This window comes from Peromyscus californicus, unplaced genomic scaffold (assembly GCF_007827085.1).
Source record: "Peromyscus californicus insignis strain IS unplaced genomic scaffold, ASM782708v3 Scaffold_21__1_contigs__length_65335640, whole genome shotgun sequence".
NCBI lineage: Eukaryota > Metazoa > Chordata > Mammalia > Rodentia > Cricetidae > Peromyscus > Peromyscus californicus.
In genome coordinates, this window is record NW_026294514.1 from 50,810,067 (window position 1) to 50,833,815 (window position 23,749).

At 37.7% G+C, this 23,749-nt stretch overlaps 1 protein-coding gene across 1 annotated transcript in view; it reads left to right on the forward strand.

Annotated features, from left to right (window-relative positions):
• The first annotated feature begins 5,900 nt into the window (after positions 1-5,900).
• Positions 5,901-23,749, forward strand: part of LOC128117838 (uncharacterized) — a 118,442-nt gene continuing 100,593 nt past the window's right edge. Inside the window, 4 exon segments of the mRNA XM_052750248.1 lie at positions 5,901-8,301; positions 11,140-11,232; positions 13,833-16,127; positions 21,091-21,282. Coding sequence (XP_052606208.1) covers positions 11,175-11,232; positions 13,833-16,127; positions 21,091-21,282 — 2,545 coding nt within the window. The 5' untranslated portion in view covers positions 5,901-8,301; positions 11,140-11,174.

The window sequence follows — 23,749 nt, forward strand, 5'->3', positions numbered from 1 at the left end:
GCCAGTCTAGGACACCAGGCTTCACTTTGAGGGTTGCTGAAGTGTTGGTGTTTGGAAGTTTTAAGATGCCTCTGGGAAATGTGTCTCCTCTTCCAATTCTATTCCTCCTTTCCTTCCATAACAGTACAAATAGCTATCATTCTTCTTGTTCGTTCGAAAATCCTAAACTACACCACACCTTTCATGGAATTTCAGAAATTCTGAATCATGGAATGTGGAAATGGGACTGCAGTTCTAGCCTTCCAGATAAAATTCTCTATCAGCTATTACCATTATGCCATATGCGGCTTCCATCCCTGACAGCAACACAAAGACATGACAACCTCTTATTAATTAACCCAACTCATATAAACAATGAATTAGACTGTTGTAGAATATTATTTTAAGATGTGTTCATTGGTTTAATAATGCAAAGATGTGTTGCATTCTTTTATGTTGCATTTGTTTAACTCTGTGAAGCTGTGTTACTGGGCCTGTCTAAACATCTGATTGGTCTAATAAAGAGTTGAACAGCCAATAGCAAGGCAGAAGGAAGGATAGGAAGGGCTGGCAAGCAGAAAGAATAAATAGAACAAGAAAAGGAGAGGACACCCGGGGCCAGCCACTAGCCACATATCTAGACACAGAATAAGAAGGAAAAAAAAGATATGCAGAAATAGAGAAAGGTAAAAGCCCAGAGGTCAAAGGTAGATGGGATAATTTAAGAAAAGCTGGCAAAAATCAAGTCAAGCTAAGACTGGGCATTCATAAGAAAGAATTAAGTTTCCATGTGTGATTATTTGGGAGCTGGGTGGCAGGCCCCCCAAAAGAGCAAAGAGTAAAACAACCAACTATATTAGATCATTTAAATTTTCATGTTGGTTTAGGTTTCTTTGTATGTACCACGTGCATACCATTCCTATGTTTCTCATACACCCCTACCAAAATTCTAAACCATAAAAACCCACAGTGCATTATGTATACTAAAGGTGTGTCTAAAAATAAGCTATTAGGAGCAATTAAGACAGCTAATAATAGACTGATTAAGGGATGGTAAACCATTCCTGACACTGCATAAGATTAAATATGCTAATCAGATTTGGGACCTAGAAAACCCAGATAAAACCAAAATAGAATAAGACTCGCCACTCAAATCCTACTTCATCATTTTGCCTTTCAAACTACATACTTGAATTTTATCAGTGTGAAGGCCTTGCCCAGGTAAGCATATTATGATATGTATGTATGATTATATGTATGTGTATATTTCAGAATTGAAATAGTATCTCTTTTAATATTTGCTGGTCTGAAATGTTGGTTTGACAAAGGATAATAGCCAAGGAAAATGACTTGAATGCTTTATATGAAGACAAGTTTAACAATGTTCCCTTCCAATGGCAAACTATCCAACCGTATTTGTAACCTATTCCGTGAACAAAGAAGATGGAGACTTCCAGAAAATTAGCCTAAACAATGTATGTAGGCCACCTTTATTTATGCTAAGAAAGACATCACATGTTCATTTGAAGAGGCATTATCCATATCCTAATGTGGTTATTCCAAATAAATTGTGCATTTGAAAAGCAAGGAAAATGCACATGACAAGCAAAGCGTCTAAGCATAATTGAAATTCACTCTAAATGCAGAAAGGGTCAGTGCCGTTTCTAAGCTGTAGACCTTGTTTGGAATTCCTATGCTCTGCCTTGTTTCTATTGCAAAATTAAACCTACTAAGGAGAATCAAAATGATTTCCTCTGTATCCATAGAATGTTTCTTCATTGTATCGTTAGTACTCCTTGAGTGTTCATTTGTGCCTTGTATTAATTATCTAAAATATTAACCTGAGCTCAAGAAAGAAAAAGTTAAGGACATAACATTTTTAATACTAATCTCAAGTGCTATATGATTCATGTCATTTTATAGCAGAATATTCTGGCCATTTTATGTGGAGTAAATAATCTCTAATCAGACCTTATAAAAAATAATGTTGCTGCCAGATGATCTGGTGTGCCCCAAGATTTTTATGACAATATACATTTTCTCTGCAGGATTTCTTTCATCACTTAGGATTCAGAGAGATCCTCATTTTCTCATTAAGAATTTAACTATTAGCCGGGCGGTGGTGGCGCACGCCTTTAATCCCAGCACTCGGGAGGCAGAGCCAGGCGGATCTCTGTGAGTTCGAGGCCAGCCTGGGCTACCAAGTGAGTTCCAGGAGAGGCGCAAAGCTACACAGAGAAACCCTGTCTCGAAAAACAAAAAAAAAAAGAATTTAACTATTAATCCTGGCAATGGTGATACATATCTTTAGTCTGAGAACAAGGCAGAGGCAGATGGATCTCTGTGAGTTCGAGGTCAGCCTGGTCTACAGAGTGAGTTCCAGGACAGCCAGAGCTACACAGAGAAGCCTTGTCTCAAAAAACAAAAACAAAACAAAAAAGAATTTAACTATCAGATAATTTTTAAACTCCATTTCCTCTCTGAGAATTTTAACCTCATTTCTCCTAGTATAAGTTTATAATACCAAATAAGTAGACTAGACCCTTTTATTTGGAAATTAAGCTAAAAAATAAATCTCTACCATCTGTCCTTATTTGTCCTTTCTAGCAGTTGACCTTTATATTAATTTTAATAGAAAGCCTTTTCATTATTCAGTAAGTTTTTAGTAACCTGGGAATGAACTTAGAATTAGGATGCTCATAAAATAGTGTTGGCTTCTTTCTCTTTTGGGGAAAAGTTGTTCAATTCCTAAGTTTGCAGATTTCTTTCAAATGATACAATAGACATGTAACTTTGGTGGATGGGCTTCTAAGCTCTTTCATAAAGTGGACTTTGTTCACAGTCTGGTTTTTGATTATTTTTGCAAAGTGCAGAATAAGAGTTCTGAATGTGATTTGATTTGTGAAATGCGTGTGTGTTGTCAAATGTGCACTGATATTCCTATGAGAATTGCCAGACTTCAGTGAATCTGAGGTGGAATGTTAGCACTGATTATTTGTCTAATATAAACGGTCCTAAATTAATCAAGTAATCAAGTAACCCAGCAAATTAATCAATCCTAAGCAACTTTTTATTTCCCTTCACCATTGGCCAGATTGCAATTTTCAAACGCTATTAATTTAGTGTTCGTGTGCGTGCGTATGTGTGCACTCACACCCCCCCCCATAGCAGTATATGGAGGTCAGAAAACGTATGGAAGTCTGTTCTCTTATTCCGCCACGTGGGTTCAGGGCTCAAACTCAGGTCATCAGGCTCTGCAGAAACCCTTTACACACTGAGCCTTCCTGCAGGTCAATTTGCAAACAAACAAATAAACAAAAGGTATGCAGAAAGTACCAAGCATATAACTTTTTAAAAACACCTTCTTCTTGCTTATAAACAAATATATTAGTTTGGATTATATTGCAGAACATTATTAATGGACAAACTGAACATAGAAAACATTTTAAGTGGTAATTCCAAATTTATCAGCAATTTCTCTATTAGGACTTTTAGTTCAAGCCTCTTTGGGGCACTTTTATATTTCTTACATTAATACTCTTACCAAAATATTTATTTTGGTGTGAGAAATAATTTCAAGGTACCTAACATTAAAATTATGAACAAGCAATGAGGTATGATATTGCTCACAGTTATTTAAATATTGTTTACAATATTGGGCTCAATAAGTACCGGGCAATATTATTGCCATTAAAGCACTTTAAATAACAATTCATCGTGTTCATAAAAAAGACTTGTATATGTAATATTAAGTCACAGACACTTCTTAGCTTCCAATAAGCAAAGCAGGGCTTTGTGAAGATAGCTTGGTACTTATTAATAGTCTGTGAGATTTTTATTACTGTTTAGAATTGATCAGTGTGGTTATAAATCAACATTCCTTGAGTCTCAGGCAGGAATACAAGGAGATGCTGCAGGGTTTTGCACTGAGCAATCCAAACACTTCCACTGTGTTGTAATCCCCCATGCACTCACCAACAATTTCAGCTCCTGCAGGCAGTTAGGTTTAAAGCACAGGAACCCTTGACTCTGTGAAGCTGAATGTCAACACAATGTCACAGGAAATGCAAGCAATCAAAAAGTCAACATGATTTGTCTTCTTAACTCCAGCAGCCCTGGCCTGCTAATTTGACTTGCTAGATTTTTGTCACAAGTCATGGTTAGCAGGAGGTGAAAGGATATTGGGTAGGTAACACCTGAGATTAGAACACGGTTTGGGTACAGCCTGTGAACATCCCCGGGACTACTGAGGGGGGAATTTAATTATCTGTCACTGAGTCTTCTTCCTAGAAACTTGTTGATACAGGAAGAAATAGAGCCTGCTGTTAAACCAAAACAACATTGAGAAATATATAAGCTTTAGTGTGCAAGGATAGGCAGAAGGGACAAAGGGTAGAACACAGCAGAGCTGAATCCATGGCAGGTATCCTCAGGACTTCCAGACACTGACATCTTAACGCTGCCAAGATTCTCTGGATAGAGTTCCACTCACCTGGTCCAATTTTATCTTTTGTCTTTTAATCTCACAGTTTTTTATTGATTCTTTGGGAATTTCACATTGTGTACTCCAATCCCATTCATTCCCCAGTCCTTCTGTGTCTGTTCTCCACCCTTGTAGTAGCCTCCCTGACAAAAGAAACAGAAACAAAACAAAACAAAAAAGTCTACTCCTCCATCTTACCCACCTCTCCACCACATACTCATTTGTCATAGAGGCATTGCAAGCTGCAGTGTGTCACTCAATATACTCTTTTGCCCAGGCAGCTGTACTTGCAAATGTTCATTGAAATGAGTTGTTGGTCTGGTTCAAAGCCTCTGGCCTCTGCTTCATGATCAATACTGGACCCTCACCAAATCTCCTCTCAGATAGCCTGCTGTTTCCCTGAGTCATGGAGATCCTGTGGCTATGGTTCTATAGGACTGGTCCCTTCACATACTGCAGCGGGTCATAGATGGGGTAGATGTTGGGGTGGGCCAACTCAAAACCCTGGAATCAAAAGCCTTAGGACATGTGGAGCAGAAGAATGGGTGCGTATTAAAAATGCATATGCTTGGATCCTAAATCTTGAAGATAGGACTGTAAATCTACATATTTATTATGTTACTCAGATCAAATGCATTCAAATTGGACTTTTCAGGATTTGTTTTACATGTATGGGTTAAAAAAAAAATAGTACCGTTTCCTGGAAAAATAGCTCACTCAGTAAAGTGCTTTTCACAAAATCATGAGAACCTTCGCTTGAGTTCCCCAAATCCACAGAAAACCCAGGAGTGACAGACAGCATGTGTCTTTTATTCCAGTGCTGGGAAAATGGAGTCAGGATTCTTGGAGCCCTTTGGCCTTCTAGCCTAGGCAGATCAATGAGCTCCAGGTTCTTCAAGATACTTCCAGCCTACTCAGATCAATGAGCTCTGGGTTCTTCAAGATATTAAGATGGAGCATGACTTAGGGTTTCTATTGCTGTGATCAAACACTGTGGTCATAAGCATTTTGGGAAGAAAAGGGTTTATTTGCTCTTACAGATTGTAGTTCATCATCTAAGCCTCATAGTGAGCAGGAACCTGGATTCAGGAACTGAAGCAGAAGCCACAGAGAAGGGCTGCTTACTGTCTTGTTCTCCATGGCTTGCTCAGTCTGCTTTCTTAAAGCTCCCAGGACCACCAGCCCAGAAATGGCACCACCCACAGAGAACTGGAGCCTCCCACATCAATCATCAATCAAGAAAATGGACCACAGGCTTACCCATGATCCTCTGGTGGAAGTATTTTTCAATTGCAAGTCCCTCTTCCAAAATGACTCAAGCTTGTGTCAAGTCGATATAAAACTGGACAGCATAGACAGAAATTGAGGAAGACACATCACATCTACCATTGGCCTCTACGTGTGTGTGTGTGTGTGTGTGTGTGTGTGTGTGTGTGTGTGTGTGTGTGTGTGTATGCATGTGCACACAGAAACACAAGCACTTATCGTCTTTGTGCTAAGATCTAGAAATTGTTATATAAAACATTGATTCCTTACTGTTTTTGTAGAAAACTATAGCTGGTGTGCTTCACAAAGGGGACTGGATGATATCCTGCCTTGGAATTTGAGCTTTTAACATATGAATTTATTCCATAATTAGCCTCCTAGAATTTTAATAGTGGTAATTATCTACCCTTTGTGAATATTTCTTCTTTTATTGGTAATAAAATATTATATTTCAATGTTTCAAGAAAACGGTTCACCTTAGCAAAAAAAAAAAAATAGAAGAATTTTTAAGTAATTTGTCAGCACTGTTATACCAGTAGAAAATTTTAAGAATACCTTTCTGTTTTCTGAGCATAATGATACCATGTCTCAGTTCTGCAGTAGAGACACGGTACTAGCATTTCCTGCTTGCACTCTTCCTTATTCTTCTGTGTATTAACATAATGAGACAAAGCCCATTGGGAAAGAAGCTCATAAAATACAACACACCAGATATGATAGGACTCAGTTTATACAACAGCAGTCACTGCAACTTTTCTGAGCTCTTCCACTGATTCTTGCAACACAACAAATATTCATGAAAAATAGAAACCCAGGAAATCTGTAATGGAATGGATTCCTCAGTATATATCCTAAGGCCTAGTAGTGATACACTTTATTTGTTGATAGAACTAAATCCATATAAAAAAATAAAGTGTTTAGAACTTCTTAAATATGAAATGGGAGTCCTTAAAGATAATTAAACAGGGAAGTGGTGTGATTTAGTTTTTGTTTAAAAAAAAATCAACTGGCTTCTCGGTAAATCATAAAAGGATATGAATTTAGAAGAAAAGCATTGGAAAAGCTGTTGCAATAATGCAGATTTTAAATATTTGTTTATGTATTATACATGTGCTGCGTGTGCTCTTGGAGACAGAATAAGACAAACTTGCTGGTGAATGGGAAGAGCAGGTTAAGGAGGAGGATCTAAGACGATGCACAGAAGTTTGATTGTATCTGAGTGGATGGAGCTGCCACTGATGGAGACTAGACAGCTTCATAGGAGAAAATTGATGCACAGGTCACCAAGGACTCAGGTGGAGACATTAGTTTGAGTAAAATTCCAGCTTGATTTTCAGGAGGACACATCAACTTAACTATGTGTCCCTTCTTACCATATGAGATTAAGAAATTCAGGAGTGAAGTTATAAACTTTAGATTTGAAACAATGATGTTAAAGACATGTGGTGATATTTTATTTGTGCTGAAATGTGATGATATTTTAATTTGTGCCTGGAGATCAGAGGAAATAGAAAAACATTTTAAGTAAACAAAGAAGTCAGGCAACAAGGGTAGACACGCCCTTAATCCTATCCCTTGGCAGGCAGGATCTCTGTGTGTTCAATGCCACACTGGAAACAGAGCCAGGTGTGGTGGCACACGCCTTAAATTCCCAAACTAGTTAACCATGGAGGTCCGGAGGTCAGTACAAACAGACAGGAAGTGACAGAGCTGTGTAGGAAGAGGAAGTGATATAGCTGAACGGAAAGAGCAAATCAGATGGCAGAACCCAAGGCGTATAGATGTGGGTAGATGGGCAGTAACTCACGTTTGGAAGCTGCAGAGTTGGGTGAGGTAAGGTGACTGTTTCCCTGATCTCTCTAAGGCTTTCGCCCCTATATTTGACTCCGTGTTTTTTTTATTTAATAAGACCATTTTAGAAATTTGTCTACAAAGACATGGAAAAAATTTCTCAGGAAGAGAGTTGATGATGAAATAAAAGGAATGTCAAAAATTAGACTACGCAAGGGATGATCAGCCAATTTTTCAGAAGAGGAACTAATGGACCATTACAGTGTCAGGGTAGTGTGGCTTCATGAAGCTGAAATCCCATAGGAATAGATACAAGAGGAATGAAGTGCTTCTCTTCTACGTGAAATGATACTTAGTGTATGAATGGACTGAGAACCAAGAAGTGACTGAGTTTTAGCAATCTGGGTATCAGTTGTAACCTAGACAAGAGTCCTGTCAATGGAGTCCAAGGAGATAATAGGCTGTTTGAAGGGAACTTGAGAAAAAGATGAAAGGCGAAGAGTGTTGAGTCAGAAAACAGTCAAATTGTTCAATATGTGTTGTTGTCTAGGTACATGACAGCTGATGGAGAAGTCAAGCTGAAGAGAGAAATTGACACTTAGGCAGAGGAGATAATAACTGCAAAGAAAATGATCCAGAGATGCTTACATCATCAGGAAATGCTTACATCATCCACAAAAGAAGAAATTTGATAGCGTATGATACCAATGCAAAGAAATTTGCCATGTTGATTGGAAAGCAGAGAGACTCACGGTCAGCTTCATTTTAGCATAAACTAAGTGGTAAGTTCATCCTCCTACGTGTAGGAAGAAGGGCGGTAGGAGGCTGAGGAAGAAATAAAAACTCTTGCTTAAGAGAGAGGAAATAAGAAAGTGTTATTAACTTTTGCAGGGAATCTTTGGGATAACTATAGCATCTCCGTATGAAGTTAAAAAATTTTTATTATGATTTGTATGAGGATTTTATTATGATTTTTCTAATGATAACAACTCTAAATCTTTTTCAAAAATGTAGAATTCTTTAAGGTTGTAAAAACATTCTTCCTCTCCCTTAGTTATTTTCTTTGAGGACTCAAAGATAGGTTTGTTAGGATTTTTTTTTTCTTTTTCTAAAGAAAGTAGAGAGAATAGAGAAAGCATTCAAATAATTGAAAGTCTTGAAGAAGGGGGTCACATGGGACAAAAATATAGAAACAGGAGTCGGGGATACTAGGGAACAACTAGCTCCTCCAACCCCTCATTTTATTAAGGTTCAGTAGACAATGTGGTTGCAGCATGCTGTGCTAACCAGACAAACAGAGATACACTTTGCTTCCAACACTGGAGGACTAATTATACCCTTCAGTCTGCTCATGTGACTCATATAAGCCAATTATTCTGGGCACTGCCGTGAGCTAACTTTGGTGCCTCTTGTAGAAGCAGAAAAATGTATTCGTGTAGGGGAAATTTTCAACAATTTGTGTTATAAAACCAGAACTTTTATTATCTGACAACAAATCAAATACATTTAGACACAAGAAAGGGCACTATAGTAAAACGTAATTAGGCGCGTGTTGGCACAGACCATCAAATTCATATATGCATGCATATTTATATGCCAAGCACTGTGCAAAACACTGGGTACACACTGAACAGTACATTAAATTTTCTGTAACAAAGTTGTGCTTTCTCACAGCTAAAACACAAATCAACTGTAAAATTTCACTGTATGAACGGAAGCAATCCATGGCATCTAAACCATGTGTGTCTACTCAAAAAGAAAGTTCAGCTAATTCCCAATAACCTGGGTCTAGATCCAGTTCATCTGAGTCTCGGTTTCTCATCTTCAAAATGACAGCCTTGTATGAGATGACCTTGAAGTCACTGTACAGTGCTAGTTTTAAATGTAATTTATTAAATATGCACATACAGTATTACATAGAGAGTAACTGGAGTCATTTGACCAGAATGATTTATAGCATTTTCTATTTTTTTTTAAGACAACCCCTTCAAGAAGAACATATTCCCATTTCTATCTCAGAGGTAAAGAAAACAGCTTCACAGAGATTGTAAGAAGTGTTGAATAGGCATTTGAGCCAGAACAAGCCCAGATTTCGTGAGTCTACATCCAAAGGGTTCTCTGCTGAATGTAATGGGACCACTTCATTTTCTGCTCCCACTGTATAGAACCATAAAGAAATAATTTATAAACCACACAACTTCTTTTGAAGCATTTTCAAAGTCTGAAAACCCAATATACATATATGACAATGATAACAAATTGAATTCCCACATTGTCTTTCTAAGGAGAAAATATTGCTTATTCTATCAGCTATAAGAACTTATTCATGCTCATAGGGGGAGAGAGAATAGAAAAGACAGCTGGAAGTGCCAATGAATGTCAATTTTTCCAGAGAATAAAGGTTCTCTAAGGAAGAAAAAAGTTAGAATGCAGAAAGTTATAACACTACCATACTGTTTGGAATATGGAGGATTTGGAATCAATAGATACCATGATGTGAAGGATGAGGAGAAAAATAAGTTGAGGGGAATCTAAGTACATTTTTACTAAAACTAGCCATAAGCCAGCCCTATTTAATTTGGAGTAATGAGCATCTTGGCTGGTTGATCCATAGACAGAGCTTACTCAAACCTGCACATAAAACTGCCCTGTTCCTATCCATCCAAGCTGCCTTCCTTGGATTGTGGAGATCACTTAATCATTGTCAAGCACAAAGGCAATGAAAATCAGACATAGCTGTACACAAAGACAGATGCCTGCCAACAGCGCTACCTGAGTAATTAGGAGAACACCTTCTCCTAAATTCCTCTTTCCAATGTTTGCTGTTACTGAAGACATCATCAACAGCGAATAAAATCCTTTGTTTTACAACAGAGGTAAAGAATTTTGTCTGCTAGGAAGAAAGGCCGACTCTGCTAGTGTGTGTATCCAGTCTCATGATATTCAAATATAGTATGTAGGACGATAGCATAATGGAGGCAAAACAACTCCCTTTCACCACTTAATTGAATGAGGCTAAAAATCTAATGACTTTCAACCTAGGTAAAAATCACAAAAGCTAGATTCTTCTATTAGTATAAGAAAAAGGTAATACAAAACTAATCAATTAAACAGTGGAGGGAAAAGGGAATTATCCTCTTGCAGAGGACCCAGGTTTGCTTCCCAGCACCCACATGGAAACTAGTAACAGTCCACAGGTCTAGTTCCAGGAGATCTGACAACCTTTGTTGCCTCAGCAGACACTAGCCATTTATGGGGTGCATATTCACACATGCAGACAAACACTTATACTCATAAAATAAAAAATAAATAAATTCATTAAACAATGTAACTTTATAATTTGCATCCTAAATACCTAAAATCCTGTGTTTGTGCTTGTATGTGTATATGTTATATATGCTTGAATTTTCACATGTTATGTCTTATTTCAATAAATTGTTGAGATATAACTAAATAGGAAGATAAAATATTCTTAGGACAATAACATATAGTCAAAGTAGAATACTACAGAGAAGCCAGACAAAGATAGAATGGTGGCAAGTTGATAAATGAGTTAATTCATAATTTGATGAAATCTAAATTCTGACTGAAAATAATTTCAAGTTTGGTACTTTCAAAAGGTAAAGATAAATGAAGAGATAAACATCTCCCAAAAATGAGAAGGAAAAGACGAAAGGCCTGTAGGAAATGGAAACTCTTGAATACTACAGTATGTAAGTGCAATTTGATGCTTTGGTAAAGGGTGTGTACAAAATTAACTACATCTGTATATACTTTGTTCATTATCGGAGATATTGGTAAGAAGGGGAAGATATGTATTAAGAAATGCTATAAAATAGTTTAATGGCTTTGTCTTAGTTAGGGTTTTATTGCTGTGAAGAGACAATGTGACCCTTAGCACCACTGTCTTCCATTCTCCTACTAGGATGGCCCACAAAGCTCCACTTAAAGCATTCAACTGCTTTTCTAATCTGAACTCCCAAAGTCCACATTCCTGCAAACAAAAACATGGTCTGGCCTCTCACAGCAATACACCACTCTTGGTACCAACTTTTGTCTTAGTTAGGGTTTTATTGCTTTAAAGAGACACCATGACATCAGTAACTCTTATAAAGGAAAATATTTAATTGTAGCTGACTTACAGTTCAGAGGTTTAGTCCATTATCATCATGGCAGGAAGCATGGTGGCATGCAGGCAGACATGGTGCTGGAGAAGGATCTAAGAGCTCTACACCTGGATCCACAGGCAACAAGAAGAGACAGTGGCCCACTAGGCCTAGCTTGAAATTTGAAACATCAAAGCCCACCCCTAGTGACACACCTCCTCCAGCAAGGCCACACCTACTGCAAGGTCATACATCTTAGTAGTGCCACTCCCTATGACGAAGCATTCAAACACATGAGTTTATAGGGTCCATTCTTATTCAAACCACCACAGGCTTTGACCTCTATAAATGCATTTATACATTCATTATTATTCATCTTTATTATAGGCTAAAAAGATTTAAATAGAATATTTACTTATTTAGACATAGTCAGTTAAGCTCCCACCTCATTATTAAAATCTGCTGTTAAAGCATTGCTGTATAACTTTCCCAATTAGTCTTCTGCAGGCTCAACATAGAAATGGGGTCACCCAAAAATTACTGGAAGTGTAAAATTATCAAGTGCTAAGGGTTATATACCAAATTGCTCTTGGCGTAATGCATTATTTTGAAGCTTAATCATAATCTTCAGGTCTGGAAGGTAATCTGTCAGTCTATAAACTGTTACCATGTTCATGATTGATTGTAAATGGGCTTAGAGAGACTTTTCTCTCTGTCTCCTCTCCCATGACACCCACGTTACAGTCTTCAAATTTAAGTGGATTCATGGAAATTGTCCTGGTAACTGCCAAGAGTGAAGTCCTTCCTTCAGGACTGGAGTGCCAAATGGAGTGGTCTGGAGTATTCTTTTTCTCCTTTTCCTGGGAAAGGGCATTTCCTCTCCGTGTAGGGTTTTATGTAACTATGCACATTGTATATGCTATGTAAATAGATGTATACTATGTTTAAATCTGTAATGTTTAAGACAAACTTATTTTTAAAAATTACCAATTTTTAACTTAATCAGCTTGTTAAAACAATATCCCTTTTAAGGAACCAGTGAGATGGTATGTTTGCCACCCAAGTTTGTGACCTGAGATTAATCTCTGTGTCAAACTGATTCCCTCAAGTTGACCTCTGACTTCCATATGCATGTCATGGTGCACACACACACACACACACACACACAATCAATCAATCAATGAATCAATCAATCAATCAATGACAAAATATATTTAAGCTATCCCTGTGAACATCTGTTTCATTGATTGTCAAGGCACTAGTGGCTATTGTCATTCTTCTGTTTTCTTTAACAATCTCCTCATGTATTATTTGAAATACACTATGGTATCTTCATATTTTGTCCATGGTAGTTTGTATAAGAGCAGATGCCTCATGTCCATGTCAACAAACTTCATAGAGTAAAAGTAAAATAGCACTTTGAAGTAGAAGAACACAAGTTACCAGTTGACATTCCCTGGATTATATGTGGTCTTTTCATGCATTGGCATCAAACTTTAGAGAAATTTTTAGTAGTGTGAGCCAATCCTCAAGAATTAAGTGACTTTGAAAAATACGAACAGAGATTCTAGTACTTTCTTAGAAAACAAGAGAATGTGGCAGTAAGCAATCTCTTTCCCCCACAGCAACTTTTGACTAGAACTAAATATGTGTACCAAGCCTATTTTATTTGTAAACATTGTTTGGATACCACAGGAGTTTGCATTTGTGAAGATACCCTTTAAAAAGTATAGGTAATAGAATCTATGTGATGTGTTTGAAAGGCATTCTATATATAGGTCATACTGAGTTCTCTTCCAAGCTCTTTACCAGCATTTTTAAATCTATGAAATTATATGGAGTTTGACATAGCCTATAGATTAATATTAGATTAAAACTTCAGGACATGTCAATTTGTTTCTTATTAGGAAGTTGCATTAAAATTTTAGTGGCATACATTTTTTTTTGAAGCATGAATTTCTCTCCAATTCAGAAGTTGTCTTTGAATAAAGCTTAGTTAAGTTTATTTTCTAAACTACAAGTGTTATTTTATGTATCCAAGGATACTTAATTTAAAATAAGACATTCATTTGAAATGGATTTTCATGAAAACTGAGGGAAACTGTGTTACCCAAAATACTTACTTCCTATATTCATCCTATGATTTGTAACATCTGCTCTTTAAGTGGACATAAAACATTTTTCCTTCCTTTCTCCTTCCTTTTTAGGTACGTCTCAGCCATCTGGTCAAACATGTCAAAAAAATGTGAAAGATTTTGAAAAGGACATAAAGGGACACACTTCAGAGGCTGTGTTTCATCAGACTGGGGCATTAGGGAAATTGAAGGAAAATGGAGATGAGTGTGTATCTACTTCTATAAATGGAAAACAGAATTCCTCTTTTCTCCCCAAAGATGAGAAACAACCTCCATCTGACAGCAAAATACACAAGAGGATGGAGAATGATGACCCTCCTTCGGCCATCTCTTATCCACTAGAAGAAGTCTTACCAGTGGCCATGTTTAATGACTGTGAAAAATCATTATCGGGGAAAATTACAACACTGGATTTCCCAAACACAGTTGAAGCCTTAAAGCCAACAAAAGGCAAATTTATTACAGAAGTCAAATGTGGAGCTTTCAATGTACAAGTGGAAACCACGAAAAGTGTTTTGTATAAAACAGGAGCTCAGTTTCCAATGAAAAAGCGATGTCCAACATGTCACCAGCATTATTCTGTCCAGCAAGCACAGAGAGGCTCCCCAGCTCGGGGCCACTTCCCTAAATATAGATCTGTATTAGCACAAGAGTTCAAGCACAAGGTACCACCTGCATGCAAAGGAGAGCTTTCTAGAAGTGAGATCCCTTCAATAAACATAAACATTGCAGGAAAAGAAATAATGGTTGAATATGCAAGTAAAAAACAGAACATATCCATCCATGTATCTCATCCTAAAAGCATAGGAAAATCGACAAAACCTAGAAAAAGTTACTTGAATCAAACCACGAAAGAACCTTGTCAGTCTCCTTCACAGCCTGCCATAAATCTCCCTGAAAACTGGAGCCTTGAAAACCAGAACCAGGGTTCACATGGTTTGCATGACGTTCCCTGTAGTGTGAATATTGTCCAGAAAGAGGATTCAGACAAAATTGTGGTTTCTCTAAGCTCACCTCTCAGGAGGGAGGAAAAGAAACCCAACACACTGCCTTCTGCCTCAGATGGTTCAGAAGAGAAAGATTCTGCCACATCTCAGCAGAAGGTCCTTGAAATTATTCAAGACAATCCCCAAAAGCAACATTTCTTCACAGCTGACTCTTGTCTTCCTACCTCATCTGAAACCTTAAGGACCACAAGTTTAAATAATATGGATTTAAATAAAATGTCTTTTGAGGATTCTAGGGATGTGGATAAAGAGAGAAAAAGCAGCTCTCATGTCAAGGAAAATATCACCTCGGATTCTCAAGTACGGCCATGCACAGCAGGAACAAATGGTCCCCTAAGTACTATGGGTGGTGTAATTCCCATCCAGGATGCCTCAGACTCTGAATTTTGTCCTTTGTCTTTTCTAACCATGCAACTCTTGGGAGAAAAATCAGGCAACACCAGCTGCAGAGGCGACAGAACTCTAACAGCAGAAGAATGTGACAAGTCAAGTTCTTCTTTCCCTGTCAGTGAACATGTTCTGAAGCCTTCTCCTTTGCTCAGTCCATCTCACCAGGGCACAAGACATTCAGAGCTTGTAGAGACTCCTGAGAACGCATTTTCCTTTAGCCAATATATTGGGGTTGAGACAGAGCAGGAGAAAGTACATGGTGATGTGACTTACAGAGACATTAATGAGGCTGTGTCACACAGTGACTCTTCTGCAAACGCACAGCTATTGGAAAGCAAGAGCACACAGACTCCAACTGTGGGGCTTGCACCCTGCAGTAGCCTAGCTTCGAAGAGCCCACTTCATGGCGATATACACAGCTCTGTGGGATGGGATCAAACAGAGGACCCTGCAAATCATGTAGAGACAGAAGCGCCAGACCTGGCCTCCATAACTGATGAGTTCGAGCAGAGAGTTGCCACTCAAAATTGCAGCGAAGACACAGTTGATTCTAACTGCCCCACGGCAATAAGAAACCCTAGAGAGGCAACAGGCTATCAGGAAAATGTCGAAATACCAGTGGTGAACAGTATGTGCCACGGAGATTTTGAAGACCTACCTGGTGAGAATCAGAATGAAATCTGTTCTCAAATGGACTTTCCACCAGACTCCGCTGGGTCTGCCTGTACAGGACATGCTACAGAAAAGCTGTTTCTTATGGATAAGACGCTAACCGGTGACACAGATCCAAATAGTAGTAAAGGTGACAAAAGTCTTGGACTGAACGACTTCGAACAGGAACCAGCAGAGTGCCAAAGGACTGTATCAAGGGGACACCCTGAAGAAAGTGAGAACAAAAGTGACCCCACAGAAACTCCCTGTCACCCGGTGGACATATTGCTGTCGCCACAGAGCCAGAAGGCTCTGAAAGGTACAGTGGGTTAAACAGAGTTTTAAGCTTTGCATTATCGTTATGTGTGTGAGCCTTGAACAGTCTTGGGTGAAGTACTTTTGACTGCTTGGGATTTTCTTCTCCTTATTGGCAAGACGTGTTGAGTATTTCAGACTTAGACAAAAATGAACAAGACGCTATCTATCAGCCTGTCTCTTTGCATTAGAACCAACTCTACCCATAAGTAGTATGTAGAAAAATCGCCATAGCTGCAGCTTTAGTATAAAATAAAATTTTTCTCTTTAAAAGATCCATATATTGGCAAATCAGTTTTGTTGAAAACATTAGCCTGTGCCACTCATAAATAATCTACTATTTCTTCTAATCTTGCAAGGTAAGCATGTTTAAAAGAATAGGAAAAGTATGCTTGTAATAAAATGTGTTCTCAAACCTTGCTTGCTGTAAGGTTGCATGGGCAGGGTCATTCATGTCTCTAGGCCATGTGGAATAGTCATTAAAGCCAAGGACAAAAAACAGAGACACCCCTTAACTAATCCTGACTGAACCATCCGTAGGACCTTTAACTCCCACAATCCTCTGACCTCCGTTTTGTGTTGCCTGGTCTTACTCAAACAACTGATAGAACCCAGGCACTCTTGAGATCTCAAGAAGGGCTAAGGTGGAAGCTCTTTCCGAAGTACATAATGCTGTCTGTCTGGTTTCAATCCTGGCACCGCAAAACATCGTTCTGGTCACTTCATAAAAGGTCTTTGTGTTTCTCAATGAGTCCAAATTATCTGATACTTCATGTTAGCATTATTCCATAGTATAAATTAAAATACATCTTGACTAAGTAAAAGCTGCCTCCAGCATTGCAGATAGTATACCGAATATGCTCAGAAATGAGACTGAGAATGAAGAAACTTCTCCCTAAGGTTTTAATGGAAAAATTTTAAAGCAGGAGCAAAATTAATTACTCAAAAGTTTTTTGAAATTTTTGGAGTAGAACTATAACACAAGAAGCATAATCTATTACATAAGTGCTGCCATAAAATGTGAAATTTGATGCATGGAAAATTAATCCTCTAAAAAATTATATAAACTATACAATACCCCTCTTTGTATGAAAACCCTAATTGAAAATCTGCTCATCCCAGTGACTGCTTGCTAGGACCCACGCAGCTCCAGATACCAGGCCAGTCACATAAATTCCAAGATTTGTGTCAATACATAGTGTTTTAGAACTGCAAGGGAACCTATAGTACAAGCACTAATGCCTCCTGCGGGGGATAAATGCTCATCTGGATGAATGTCCCCCACAAGCTGCTTTTCCCATCCCCAGAAGTATGTTGCACCCCGTACTGCCTCTCCCAACACTGTATACAATTAAAAATCCAAATAAGAATCCAACCACAGATGAGATTACTCTCAATAACCTGAAATTGTCCTCACTTGGAAAACAACTGCAACCACTGTTCCCTGCCTTTCTGCAGCTCATCAAAAGTCTGTCCTACAACTTTTTGCTTCTTTTCCCCTGGAAAAATCAGTTCCAGGCACTTTTGACCTGTGTGAACTTCTAGACCCTTGCCCCACCATGCTTCTTCAGGCCCTTCACATGGGCTGCTTCTACTATTTGGACCAGTCTTTCTCCATATCTCAGCAGGGTCATTCTTAGCTTGTCTCTTTATGTTATCTTCAGCACGTAGTAATCACAGCAAGAATGTCTCAGAAACCAAATTTAAAACTCTGAGTTGTCCTTGTTCCAGCCCAAGTTCATCGTTTTTCCACATTTTACTCTCATGTATAACATTTTTTCTTTCAATGTTACATATTTCACTTGTTTATTTATGTTCTCTTTCTTTGCTAAAATGTAGATTTCGTGAAGGTTTATTTTTCTTCTCTGATAATTTATGTTTCTACAGCATTATATATTACCTGCCCTTCAGTATAAAGACTCAATGAGTATTTGTTGATCAAATGCAGGGAAGTCATACCAGGTTGCTCTGTGAAATGTCTTGTTCGCATACCCATGTACTTATATACAGAAAACAGTTCAGCAATTAAAATAGTTACAGATACTGTATTTAAATTTATAAATGTCTTCATGATTTTGATTTTCTTAGAACTAGGAATACTTTTATAATTTATCAACATTATTGTCTTTTCATCTCAGGCCAAGATTGCTCAAAATTTCAGGGTATGAAATGCTTTGAAAGACTTAGGTTGTTTCACCTGAAGTGAAAAAAAAGTCTTTGTAAGCACAAACTGGCATTTGCATTTTGCAAGTGATCCTTCCCCACTCAAAGTCTGTCAATGAACATGAAATTATGAAACTTTGCCCTAAGACTGAGTGTGTCTAGAAGTAAGAGAGTTAGGACAATGTAAAGGGAAGGGTATAAGCCTTACCCCTTTAAGAATAAAATACTAAGTTCTTTACCAGGTAAGTCTTAGTGTTCTTGGGGTAGAATTTCTTCAGCTAAAAATTATCTGAAATATATGTATAAGATCTATGCCAATGAACCAGAAAGTCTACATCATAAAAACATTAATGATAAAATTAAAACCAGGTCAACCTGAGAAAACTGCAGACAATGAGAATTCAGTGATGTTTTATATGCTATAGACGCATTCACAGTGATTTATATGTAATGACACAAAATTATATACAGTATATACAATAGTTTAGTTTCCCATAGCTCTAAAAAAAGTGAGTGATTCTAAGAGACCAAGTAAAAACTAGAGATTTGAGAAAGGTTGAGATCCAAGCTATGAACCAATAGCTGGGAATGGAAAGATGAACAAGAAGACATCCATTCTCTTGTACAAAGCAACAACTACTGAGATAGCTTCCAACAACGTGACTTATGGTGAAGCCAGGACTTCCTATGCATGTGATTATTAACATGTCTGCTGATATGCACAGGCCCATCCTGTCCCAGTTTCCACTGAAACTCTGTGCTTTCCTCCAGAGGTGCTTCTCCAGATCTGCATCTTTTCTCCTCCTTCATTTCCTGGATCCCCATACTCTTAAGGGGACCACTTTCACACCCATTCTTAGGGTCCCCATGCAGTCACACAACTCTTCATCAAAATAACAGTAATGAGATCATTTTGAAAGAACAAGCAGGTGAAGGCTGGAGAAGTCTGAGTCAAGGAATTGGGTTTAATACAGTGGTGCGCCTTCTCCCTACTACTAAGATGTTGACTCCTGCTGTGTATGCTGTGTAAGATGGAAGGGCAAAGTGGCCCAGCTAGTCTTCTTCAAGAATTATAAGGGACATTATCCTATTCATGAGAATAAAGCAGGCAAGATTTTGTTTCTTGCTAAAGTCTCCACTTCTCAATATGATTACATTAGGTCTTGCTTTCCAGAATACGAATTTCCAAGGGACACATACGTTCAAACTTGAACATTTGTTAAAACCTCTGTGTTTCATGAATTAATACATTGTTCTACTAAAATGAGAGTAGATATTTTGACAAAGGTCCTCCAGAAACTGTTTGTTTGTTTGTTTGTTTGTTGTTTTTTGAGACAGGGTTTCTGTTTCTCTGTGTAGTTTTGGTGCCTGTCCTGGATCTCACTCTATAGACCAGCCTGGTCTCGAACTCACAGAGATCCCCCCTGACTCTGCCTCCTGAGTGCTGGGATTAAAGGCTTGCACCACCACTGCCAGCCTCCAGGAACTTTCTTTGTCTGCATCCCAGCTCCAGCACATCGCCTGATTCAGAGAAAAGCTCAATGGCATATCCTGGATAATCATGGAATGGAGAGAGGCTCACATGTGAATAGAGATTATTGTGACCTAGATTAAAAACACCATGCCAAAACTATCTATCGAGTCAGGGTATATTAGGATTGCCAGTAGTACATTTAAATCTCAGAAGGTATTTTATATTTAAACCCAGATTAAATGACAGCTCTGCACAACATTAGTACAAGTGATTTAATTATTGTCCTGGTTTTTTTGCTCCCCTATTGCTGCAGTAAGTACTGACTAAAACCAATTTGGGCTGTAAATGGTTTGCGTGGCTTATATGTTATAGGCAGTCACTGAGGAAATCAGGGCAGGGACTCAAGACACACCTGGATGCATCAACTTAGGCGGAGATGGTGGAGGAACCCTGCTTACTGGCTTGTTCTCATGGCTTTCTCAGTTTCCCTCTTAACAACCCAGGACCAACTAGGGGTCGTACTGCCTACAGGGGTATGAGCTCTCCCACATCAATCATTAATCAAGAAAACACACCACAGACATACTGCAGTCCAGTCTAATGGAGGCAATGTCTCAGGTGATGTCCCCTCTTCCCATGTGACTCTAGTTGGTGTACAGTGAAGTTGGGCCAGATTTCCTCTGTGTTTTTTCCAAATCTAAGAACACCAACACTGAGCAACAGAACAGGTGTAAAGCTTTATAAATGGTGGAATTCAGTACTTCCTTACATATATATATATATATATATATATATATATATATATATATATCAAAGCATATGTAGTCAAATTCTACCAATTTGAATATTCAAGAAGATTCTAAAGGGAAACAAACACAAAATTATAAAAACTCATTTTTCCTAGGAGCAGAATAAATAAAAAGTCAAGTTTTCAAGTCTATGTTGCTTCCCTTTTGTATAGTATCAAAAACTAAAATTTTAAACCACTCTAAACAATGAAATTACTTTCTAGATTTTGTGTTTTATGTTTATGTACTTCAGGTTTTTTAAAATTTTTTTGTTTAATTGCATTGTGATATTTTACTGGTAATATTGTTCACCTAATTATTTAATTACTTTGTTTGCAATGACAGAAAGCAACATTTTGGGATGATATAAACCTATGTCATAATTTATATATATCTGTGTCTCTGTTGTCTCTCTCCAACTTAGCAAGTGGACCATGGAGGATCTGAATGACTTTTTTTTTCTCTCTCTGCACCTCAAAGACTATTTCATGTCCTATCTTGGAGTGGTGTCTCACTTTGATATTTAACATATTTTAATCCAGACCAGAATTTGGAAAACAATAACCCCCGCAAGCTATCGCAGGAATTGGCTCGAAGAGGTGAAAGAGCCAGTGACGGTTCCCAGGAAGAAGCCATAGACCAGTGGGCCAGAAGGAGGCAGCAGTTCAGGGACGGCAAGAGATGCAGCTCAGCTGGGGGCAGCTCTGTCATCAGCAACTTCACTGAAGGCTCCGGTGAGTAGCACCCTGTGTTCCTAAGCAACCGCCAAGGCAGCAGCTCACTGTCTTAATTAAATTCCTTTCCCTTCATCTCTAGGACATACATTCTGATTGTTTGAACATGGCGATGTGGCGGTTATATGGTTTTTATTTATGAACGATACTTCTTCAAATAATCAACTCTTCATTACACATTAAGGAATTTCTACTTGGTAAATGGCTTTCAGAAGACACACCCACAGCAGCCTGCTGAGGATTCCTTTCTCCTTAAACACTAAAATAACTAGCTATGGGGCTGTTTATAGAGTTAAATTTGTGCTTTACTTTAAAAAAAATCTACATTTGTATATGAAATATACATAACATGAAATGATAAGATCAATATTGTTGATTATAAGTGAAAAATGTCTTCTCGTTTTAACATTTCGTAATTGAAATGTCTTCTAACAGATCTGTATTTTCGTGAGATAGACTTTCTTCAGGCTGTAGTGTGTTACAGAAGCAGCATTGTACCTCAGCCTCACAAACAATGGCAGCTGAGAATGGACGATAAGCTATTACTGATGAAAACTGACTAGAGTAAAACTTGAATTAATACATGGGGTGGGGGTTAGTACATTTTGTAGCTACTACAACTAATATGGATCTGAGATTGCAACCGTCAATATTAAAGGAGGCTTGGCTAACTACTAGGTATGTGCTACTTGCAAATTATTTACAAAAGCAAAGTGCTTTTGAGAAAACAAAATTCGTACCAAAATCTCAGGGAACTATGATTGATTTTTTTTTAAAGGAAGAAAATAAAAAGGTGCATTGTTGTGCTGCAGCAAACGTTGTTATGAAAAGACAGTAGTGGGAATAGTGGGTTGTGCCCTGTAGAGAAGCGGATGGAATGACCCACATGTCAGCATAGGTAGCTGTCATTCATTTCCCAGAACGAAACAGAAGCCTGACAAAGTCTAAGGGTTGAAAGAAGCCATACACCTGTGGGAAAAGATTATAAGTAGTGTAAAAAATCAAATACTATGTTATTTCCAGCACAAAACTTCATATTCATGTGATCACAAAGGACGAACTTTTAGATGTTTTATTTTGTGGTGAGAGTTTGTATTCTTGTCCTTTGACCTGTGCCTAATTCTCCAGGTCTTTCTTTGTGTTGGGCAGGAAGGAACTAAAATTAGAATTGTAGCATTTATACTCTGCATATACTGCTGTGTTTGAACCTTCTAATTTCCGTTATTGTTCGTATACACTTGAAAGACCTACCCGAGAATGCACATCCCTTATTAGACTCCCAAAGCTCTGATCCTAACACATCACTAATTCGTTCTAATATTTATTTTCTAAATATTATTTTTATTTTCCACCTTCTGTTCCACTTTTACTTTATCAACTGTTTTATTTACATTTTATACAATCTTAAACACGTTTTAAAAAATATATTGTTAATGCTTAATATGTTTCAAAGCTCTCCCTCATCACTGGTTTTTTGTTTTGGTTTTTTTTTTTTTATTTCTAACAGGATTTATTAGTTTTCTTTCTTTAGTAAAAGCCTAATAACTTTTTCAGGAAAAGTCATGTAGAAAGAAAAATTGATTTATTATATATCTTAAGGTGTTATTGCCCTCTTAATTTTTAGTGACAATTTGGTATAGAATTCTAGATTCAAAGCATGGAAGAAACTGGGTCATTGCCCTATTAACAGTGGTGCTAGTGAGAAATTTCAGTTCAATATGATTTTCATGACTTCCATCATTAATCCAGTTTTGTTTCGGGTAAATTAAGGATTTTTCTCTTCATCCTTATTATTTTATTTAACTTCTCTTATGAATTTCAGAACACGAATTTTAAATACATTTTCATGTTTGGCCCCATGAGCTCATTCATATTTCCTCACTCATAACTGTCTTTAACTTATAGATTCTCAGCTATTAGTTTTTCCACTTTCTTCCCTTGGTCTTCTTGTCTGTGTCCTACTGGCATTATTTTGTGTGGACGGTTAAACTTTTGGATTCATTCGCTGCACATATTAACACCTTTCTACAATGTTTTTCCTCATCTGTCCTTGCCACAGTCCCTGACAGTCCCAATGTTCTGTTACCTTAGCAATTCAGCCCACATTTAAGTCCTCCTTAATAGGTTGCTGGCCTATTGTTATAAAATGTTTGTCTCCTTTTTCACAGCTCGATTTTTTTTTTTTTTAATTATTTCATGGGCCGGTTAGTCTTCTGAGACAGGGTCTCTCTGTGTATACCAGACTGGCCTAGAACTCGCAGCGATCCTCCTGCCACAACTCTAATTTCAATTTTTATAGACTAACTGCTTTTTGGATGATTCTCATTTTTATGCCTTTGAGAATATTAACTGATTTGTATGAAGTTTTAAGCTGATTATTGGTAAACTACTAAACTACTTCTGCTAAGCACATTTCACATTGGCTGTGTTTCTTTTGTCTTTCTTTGGGTTTCAGTTGGGTATTTTA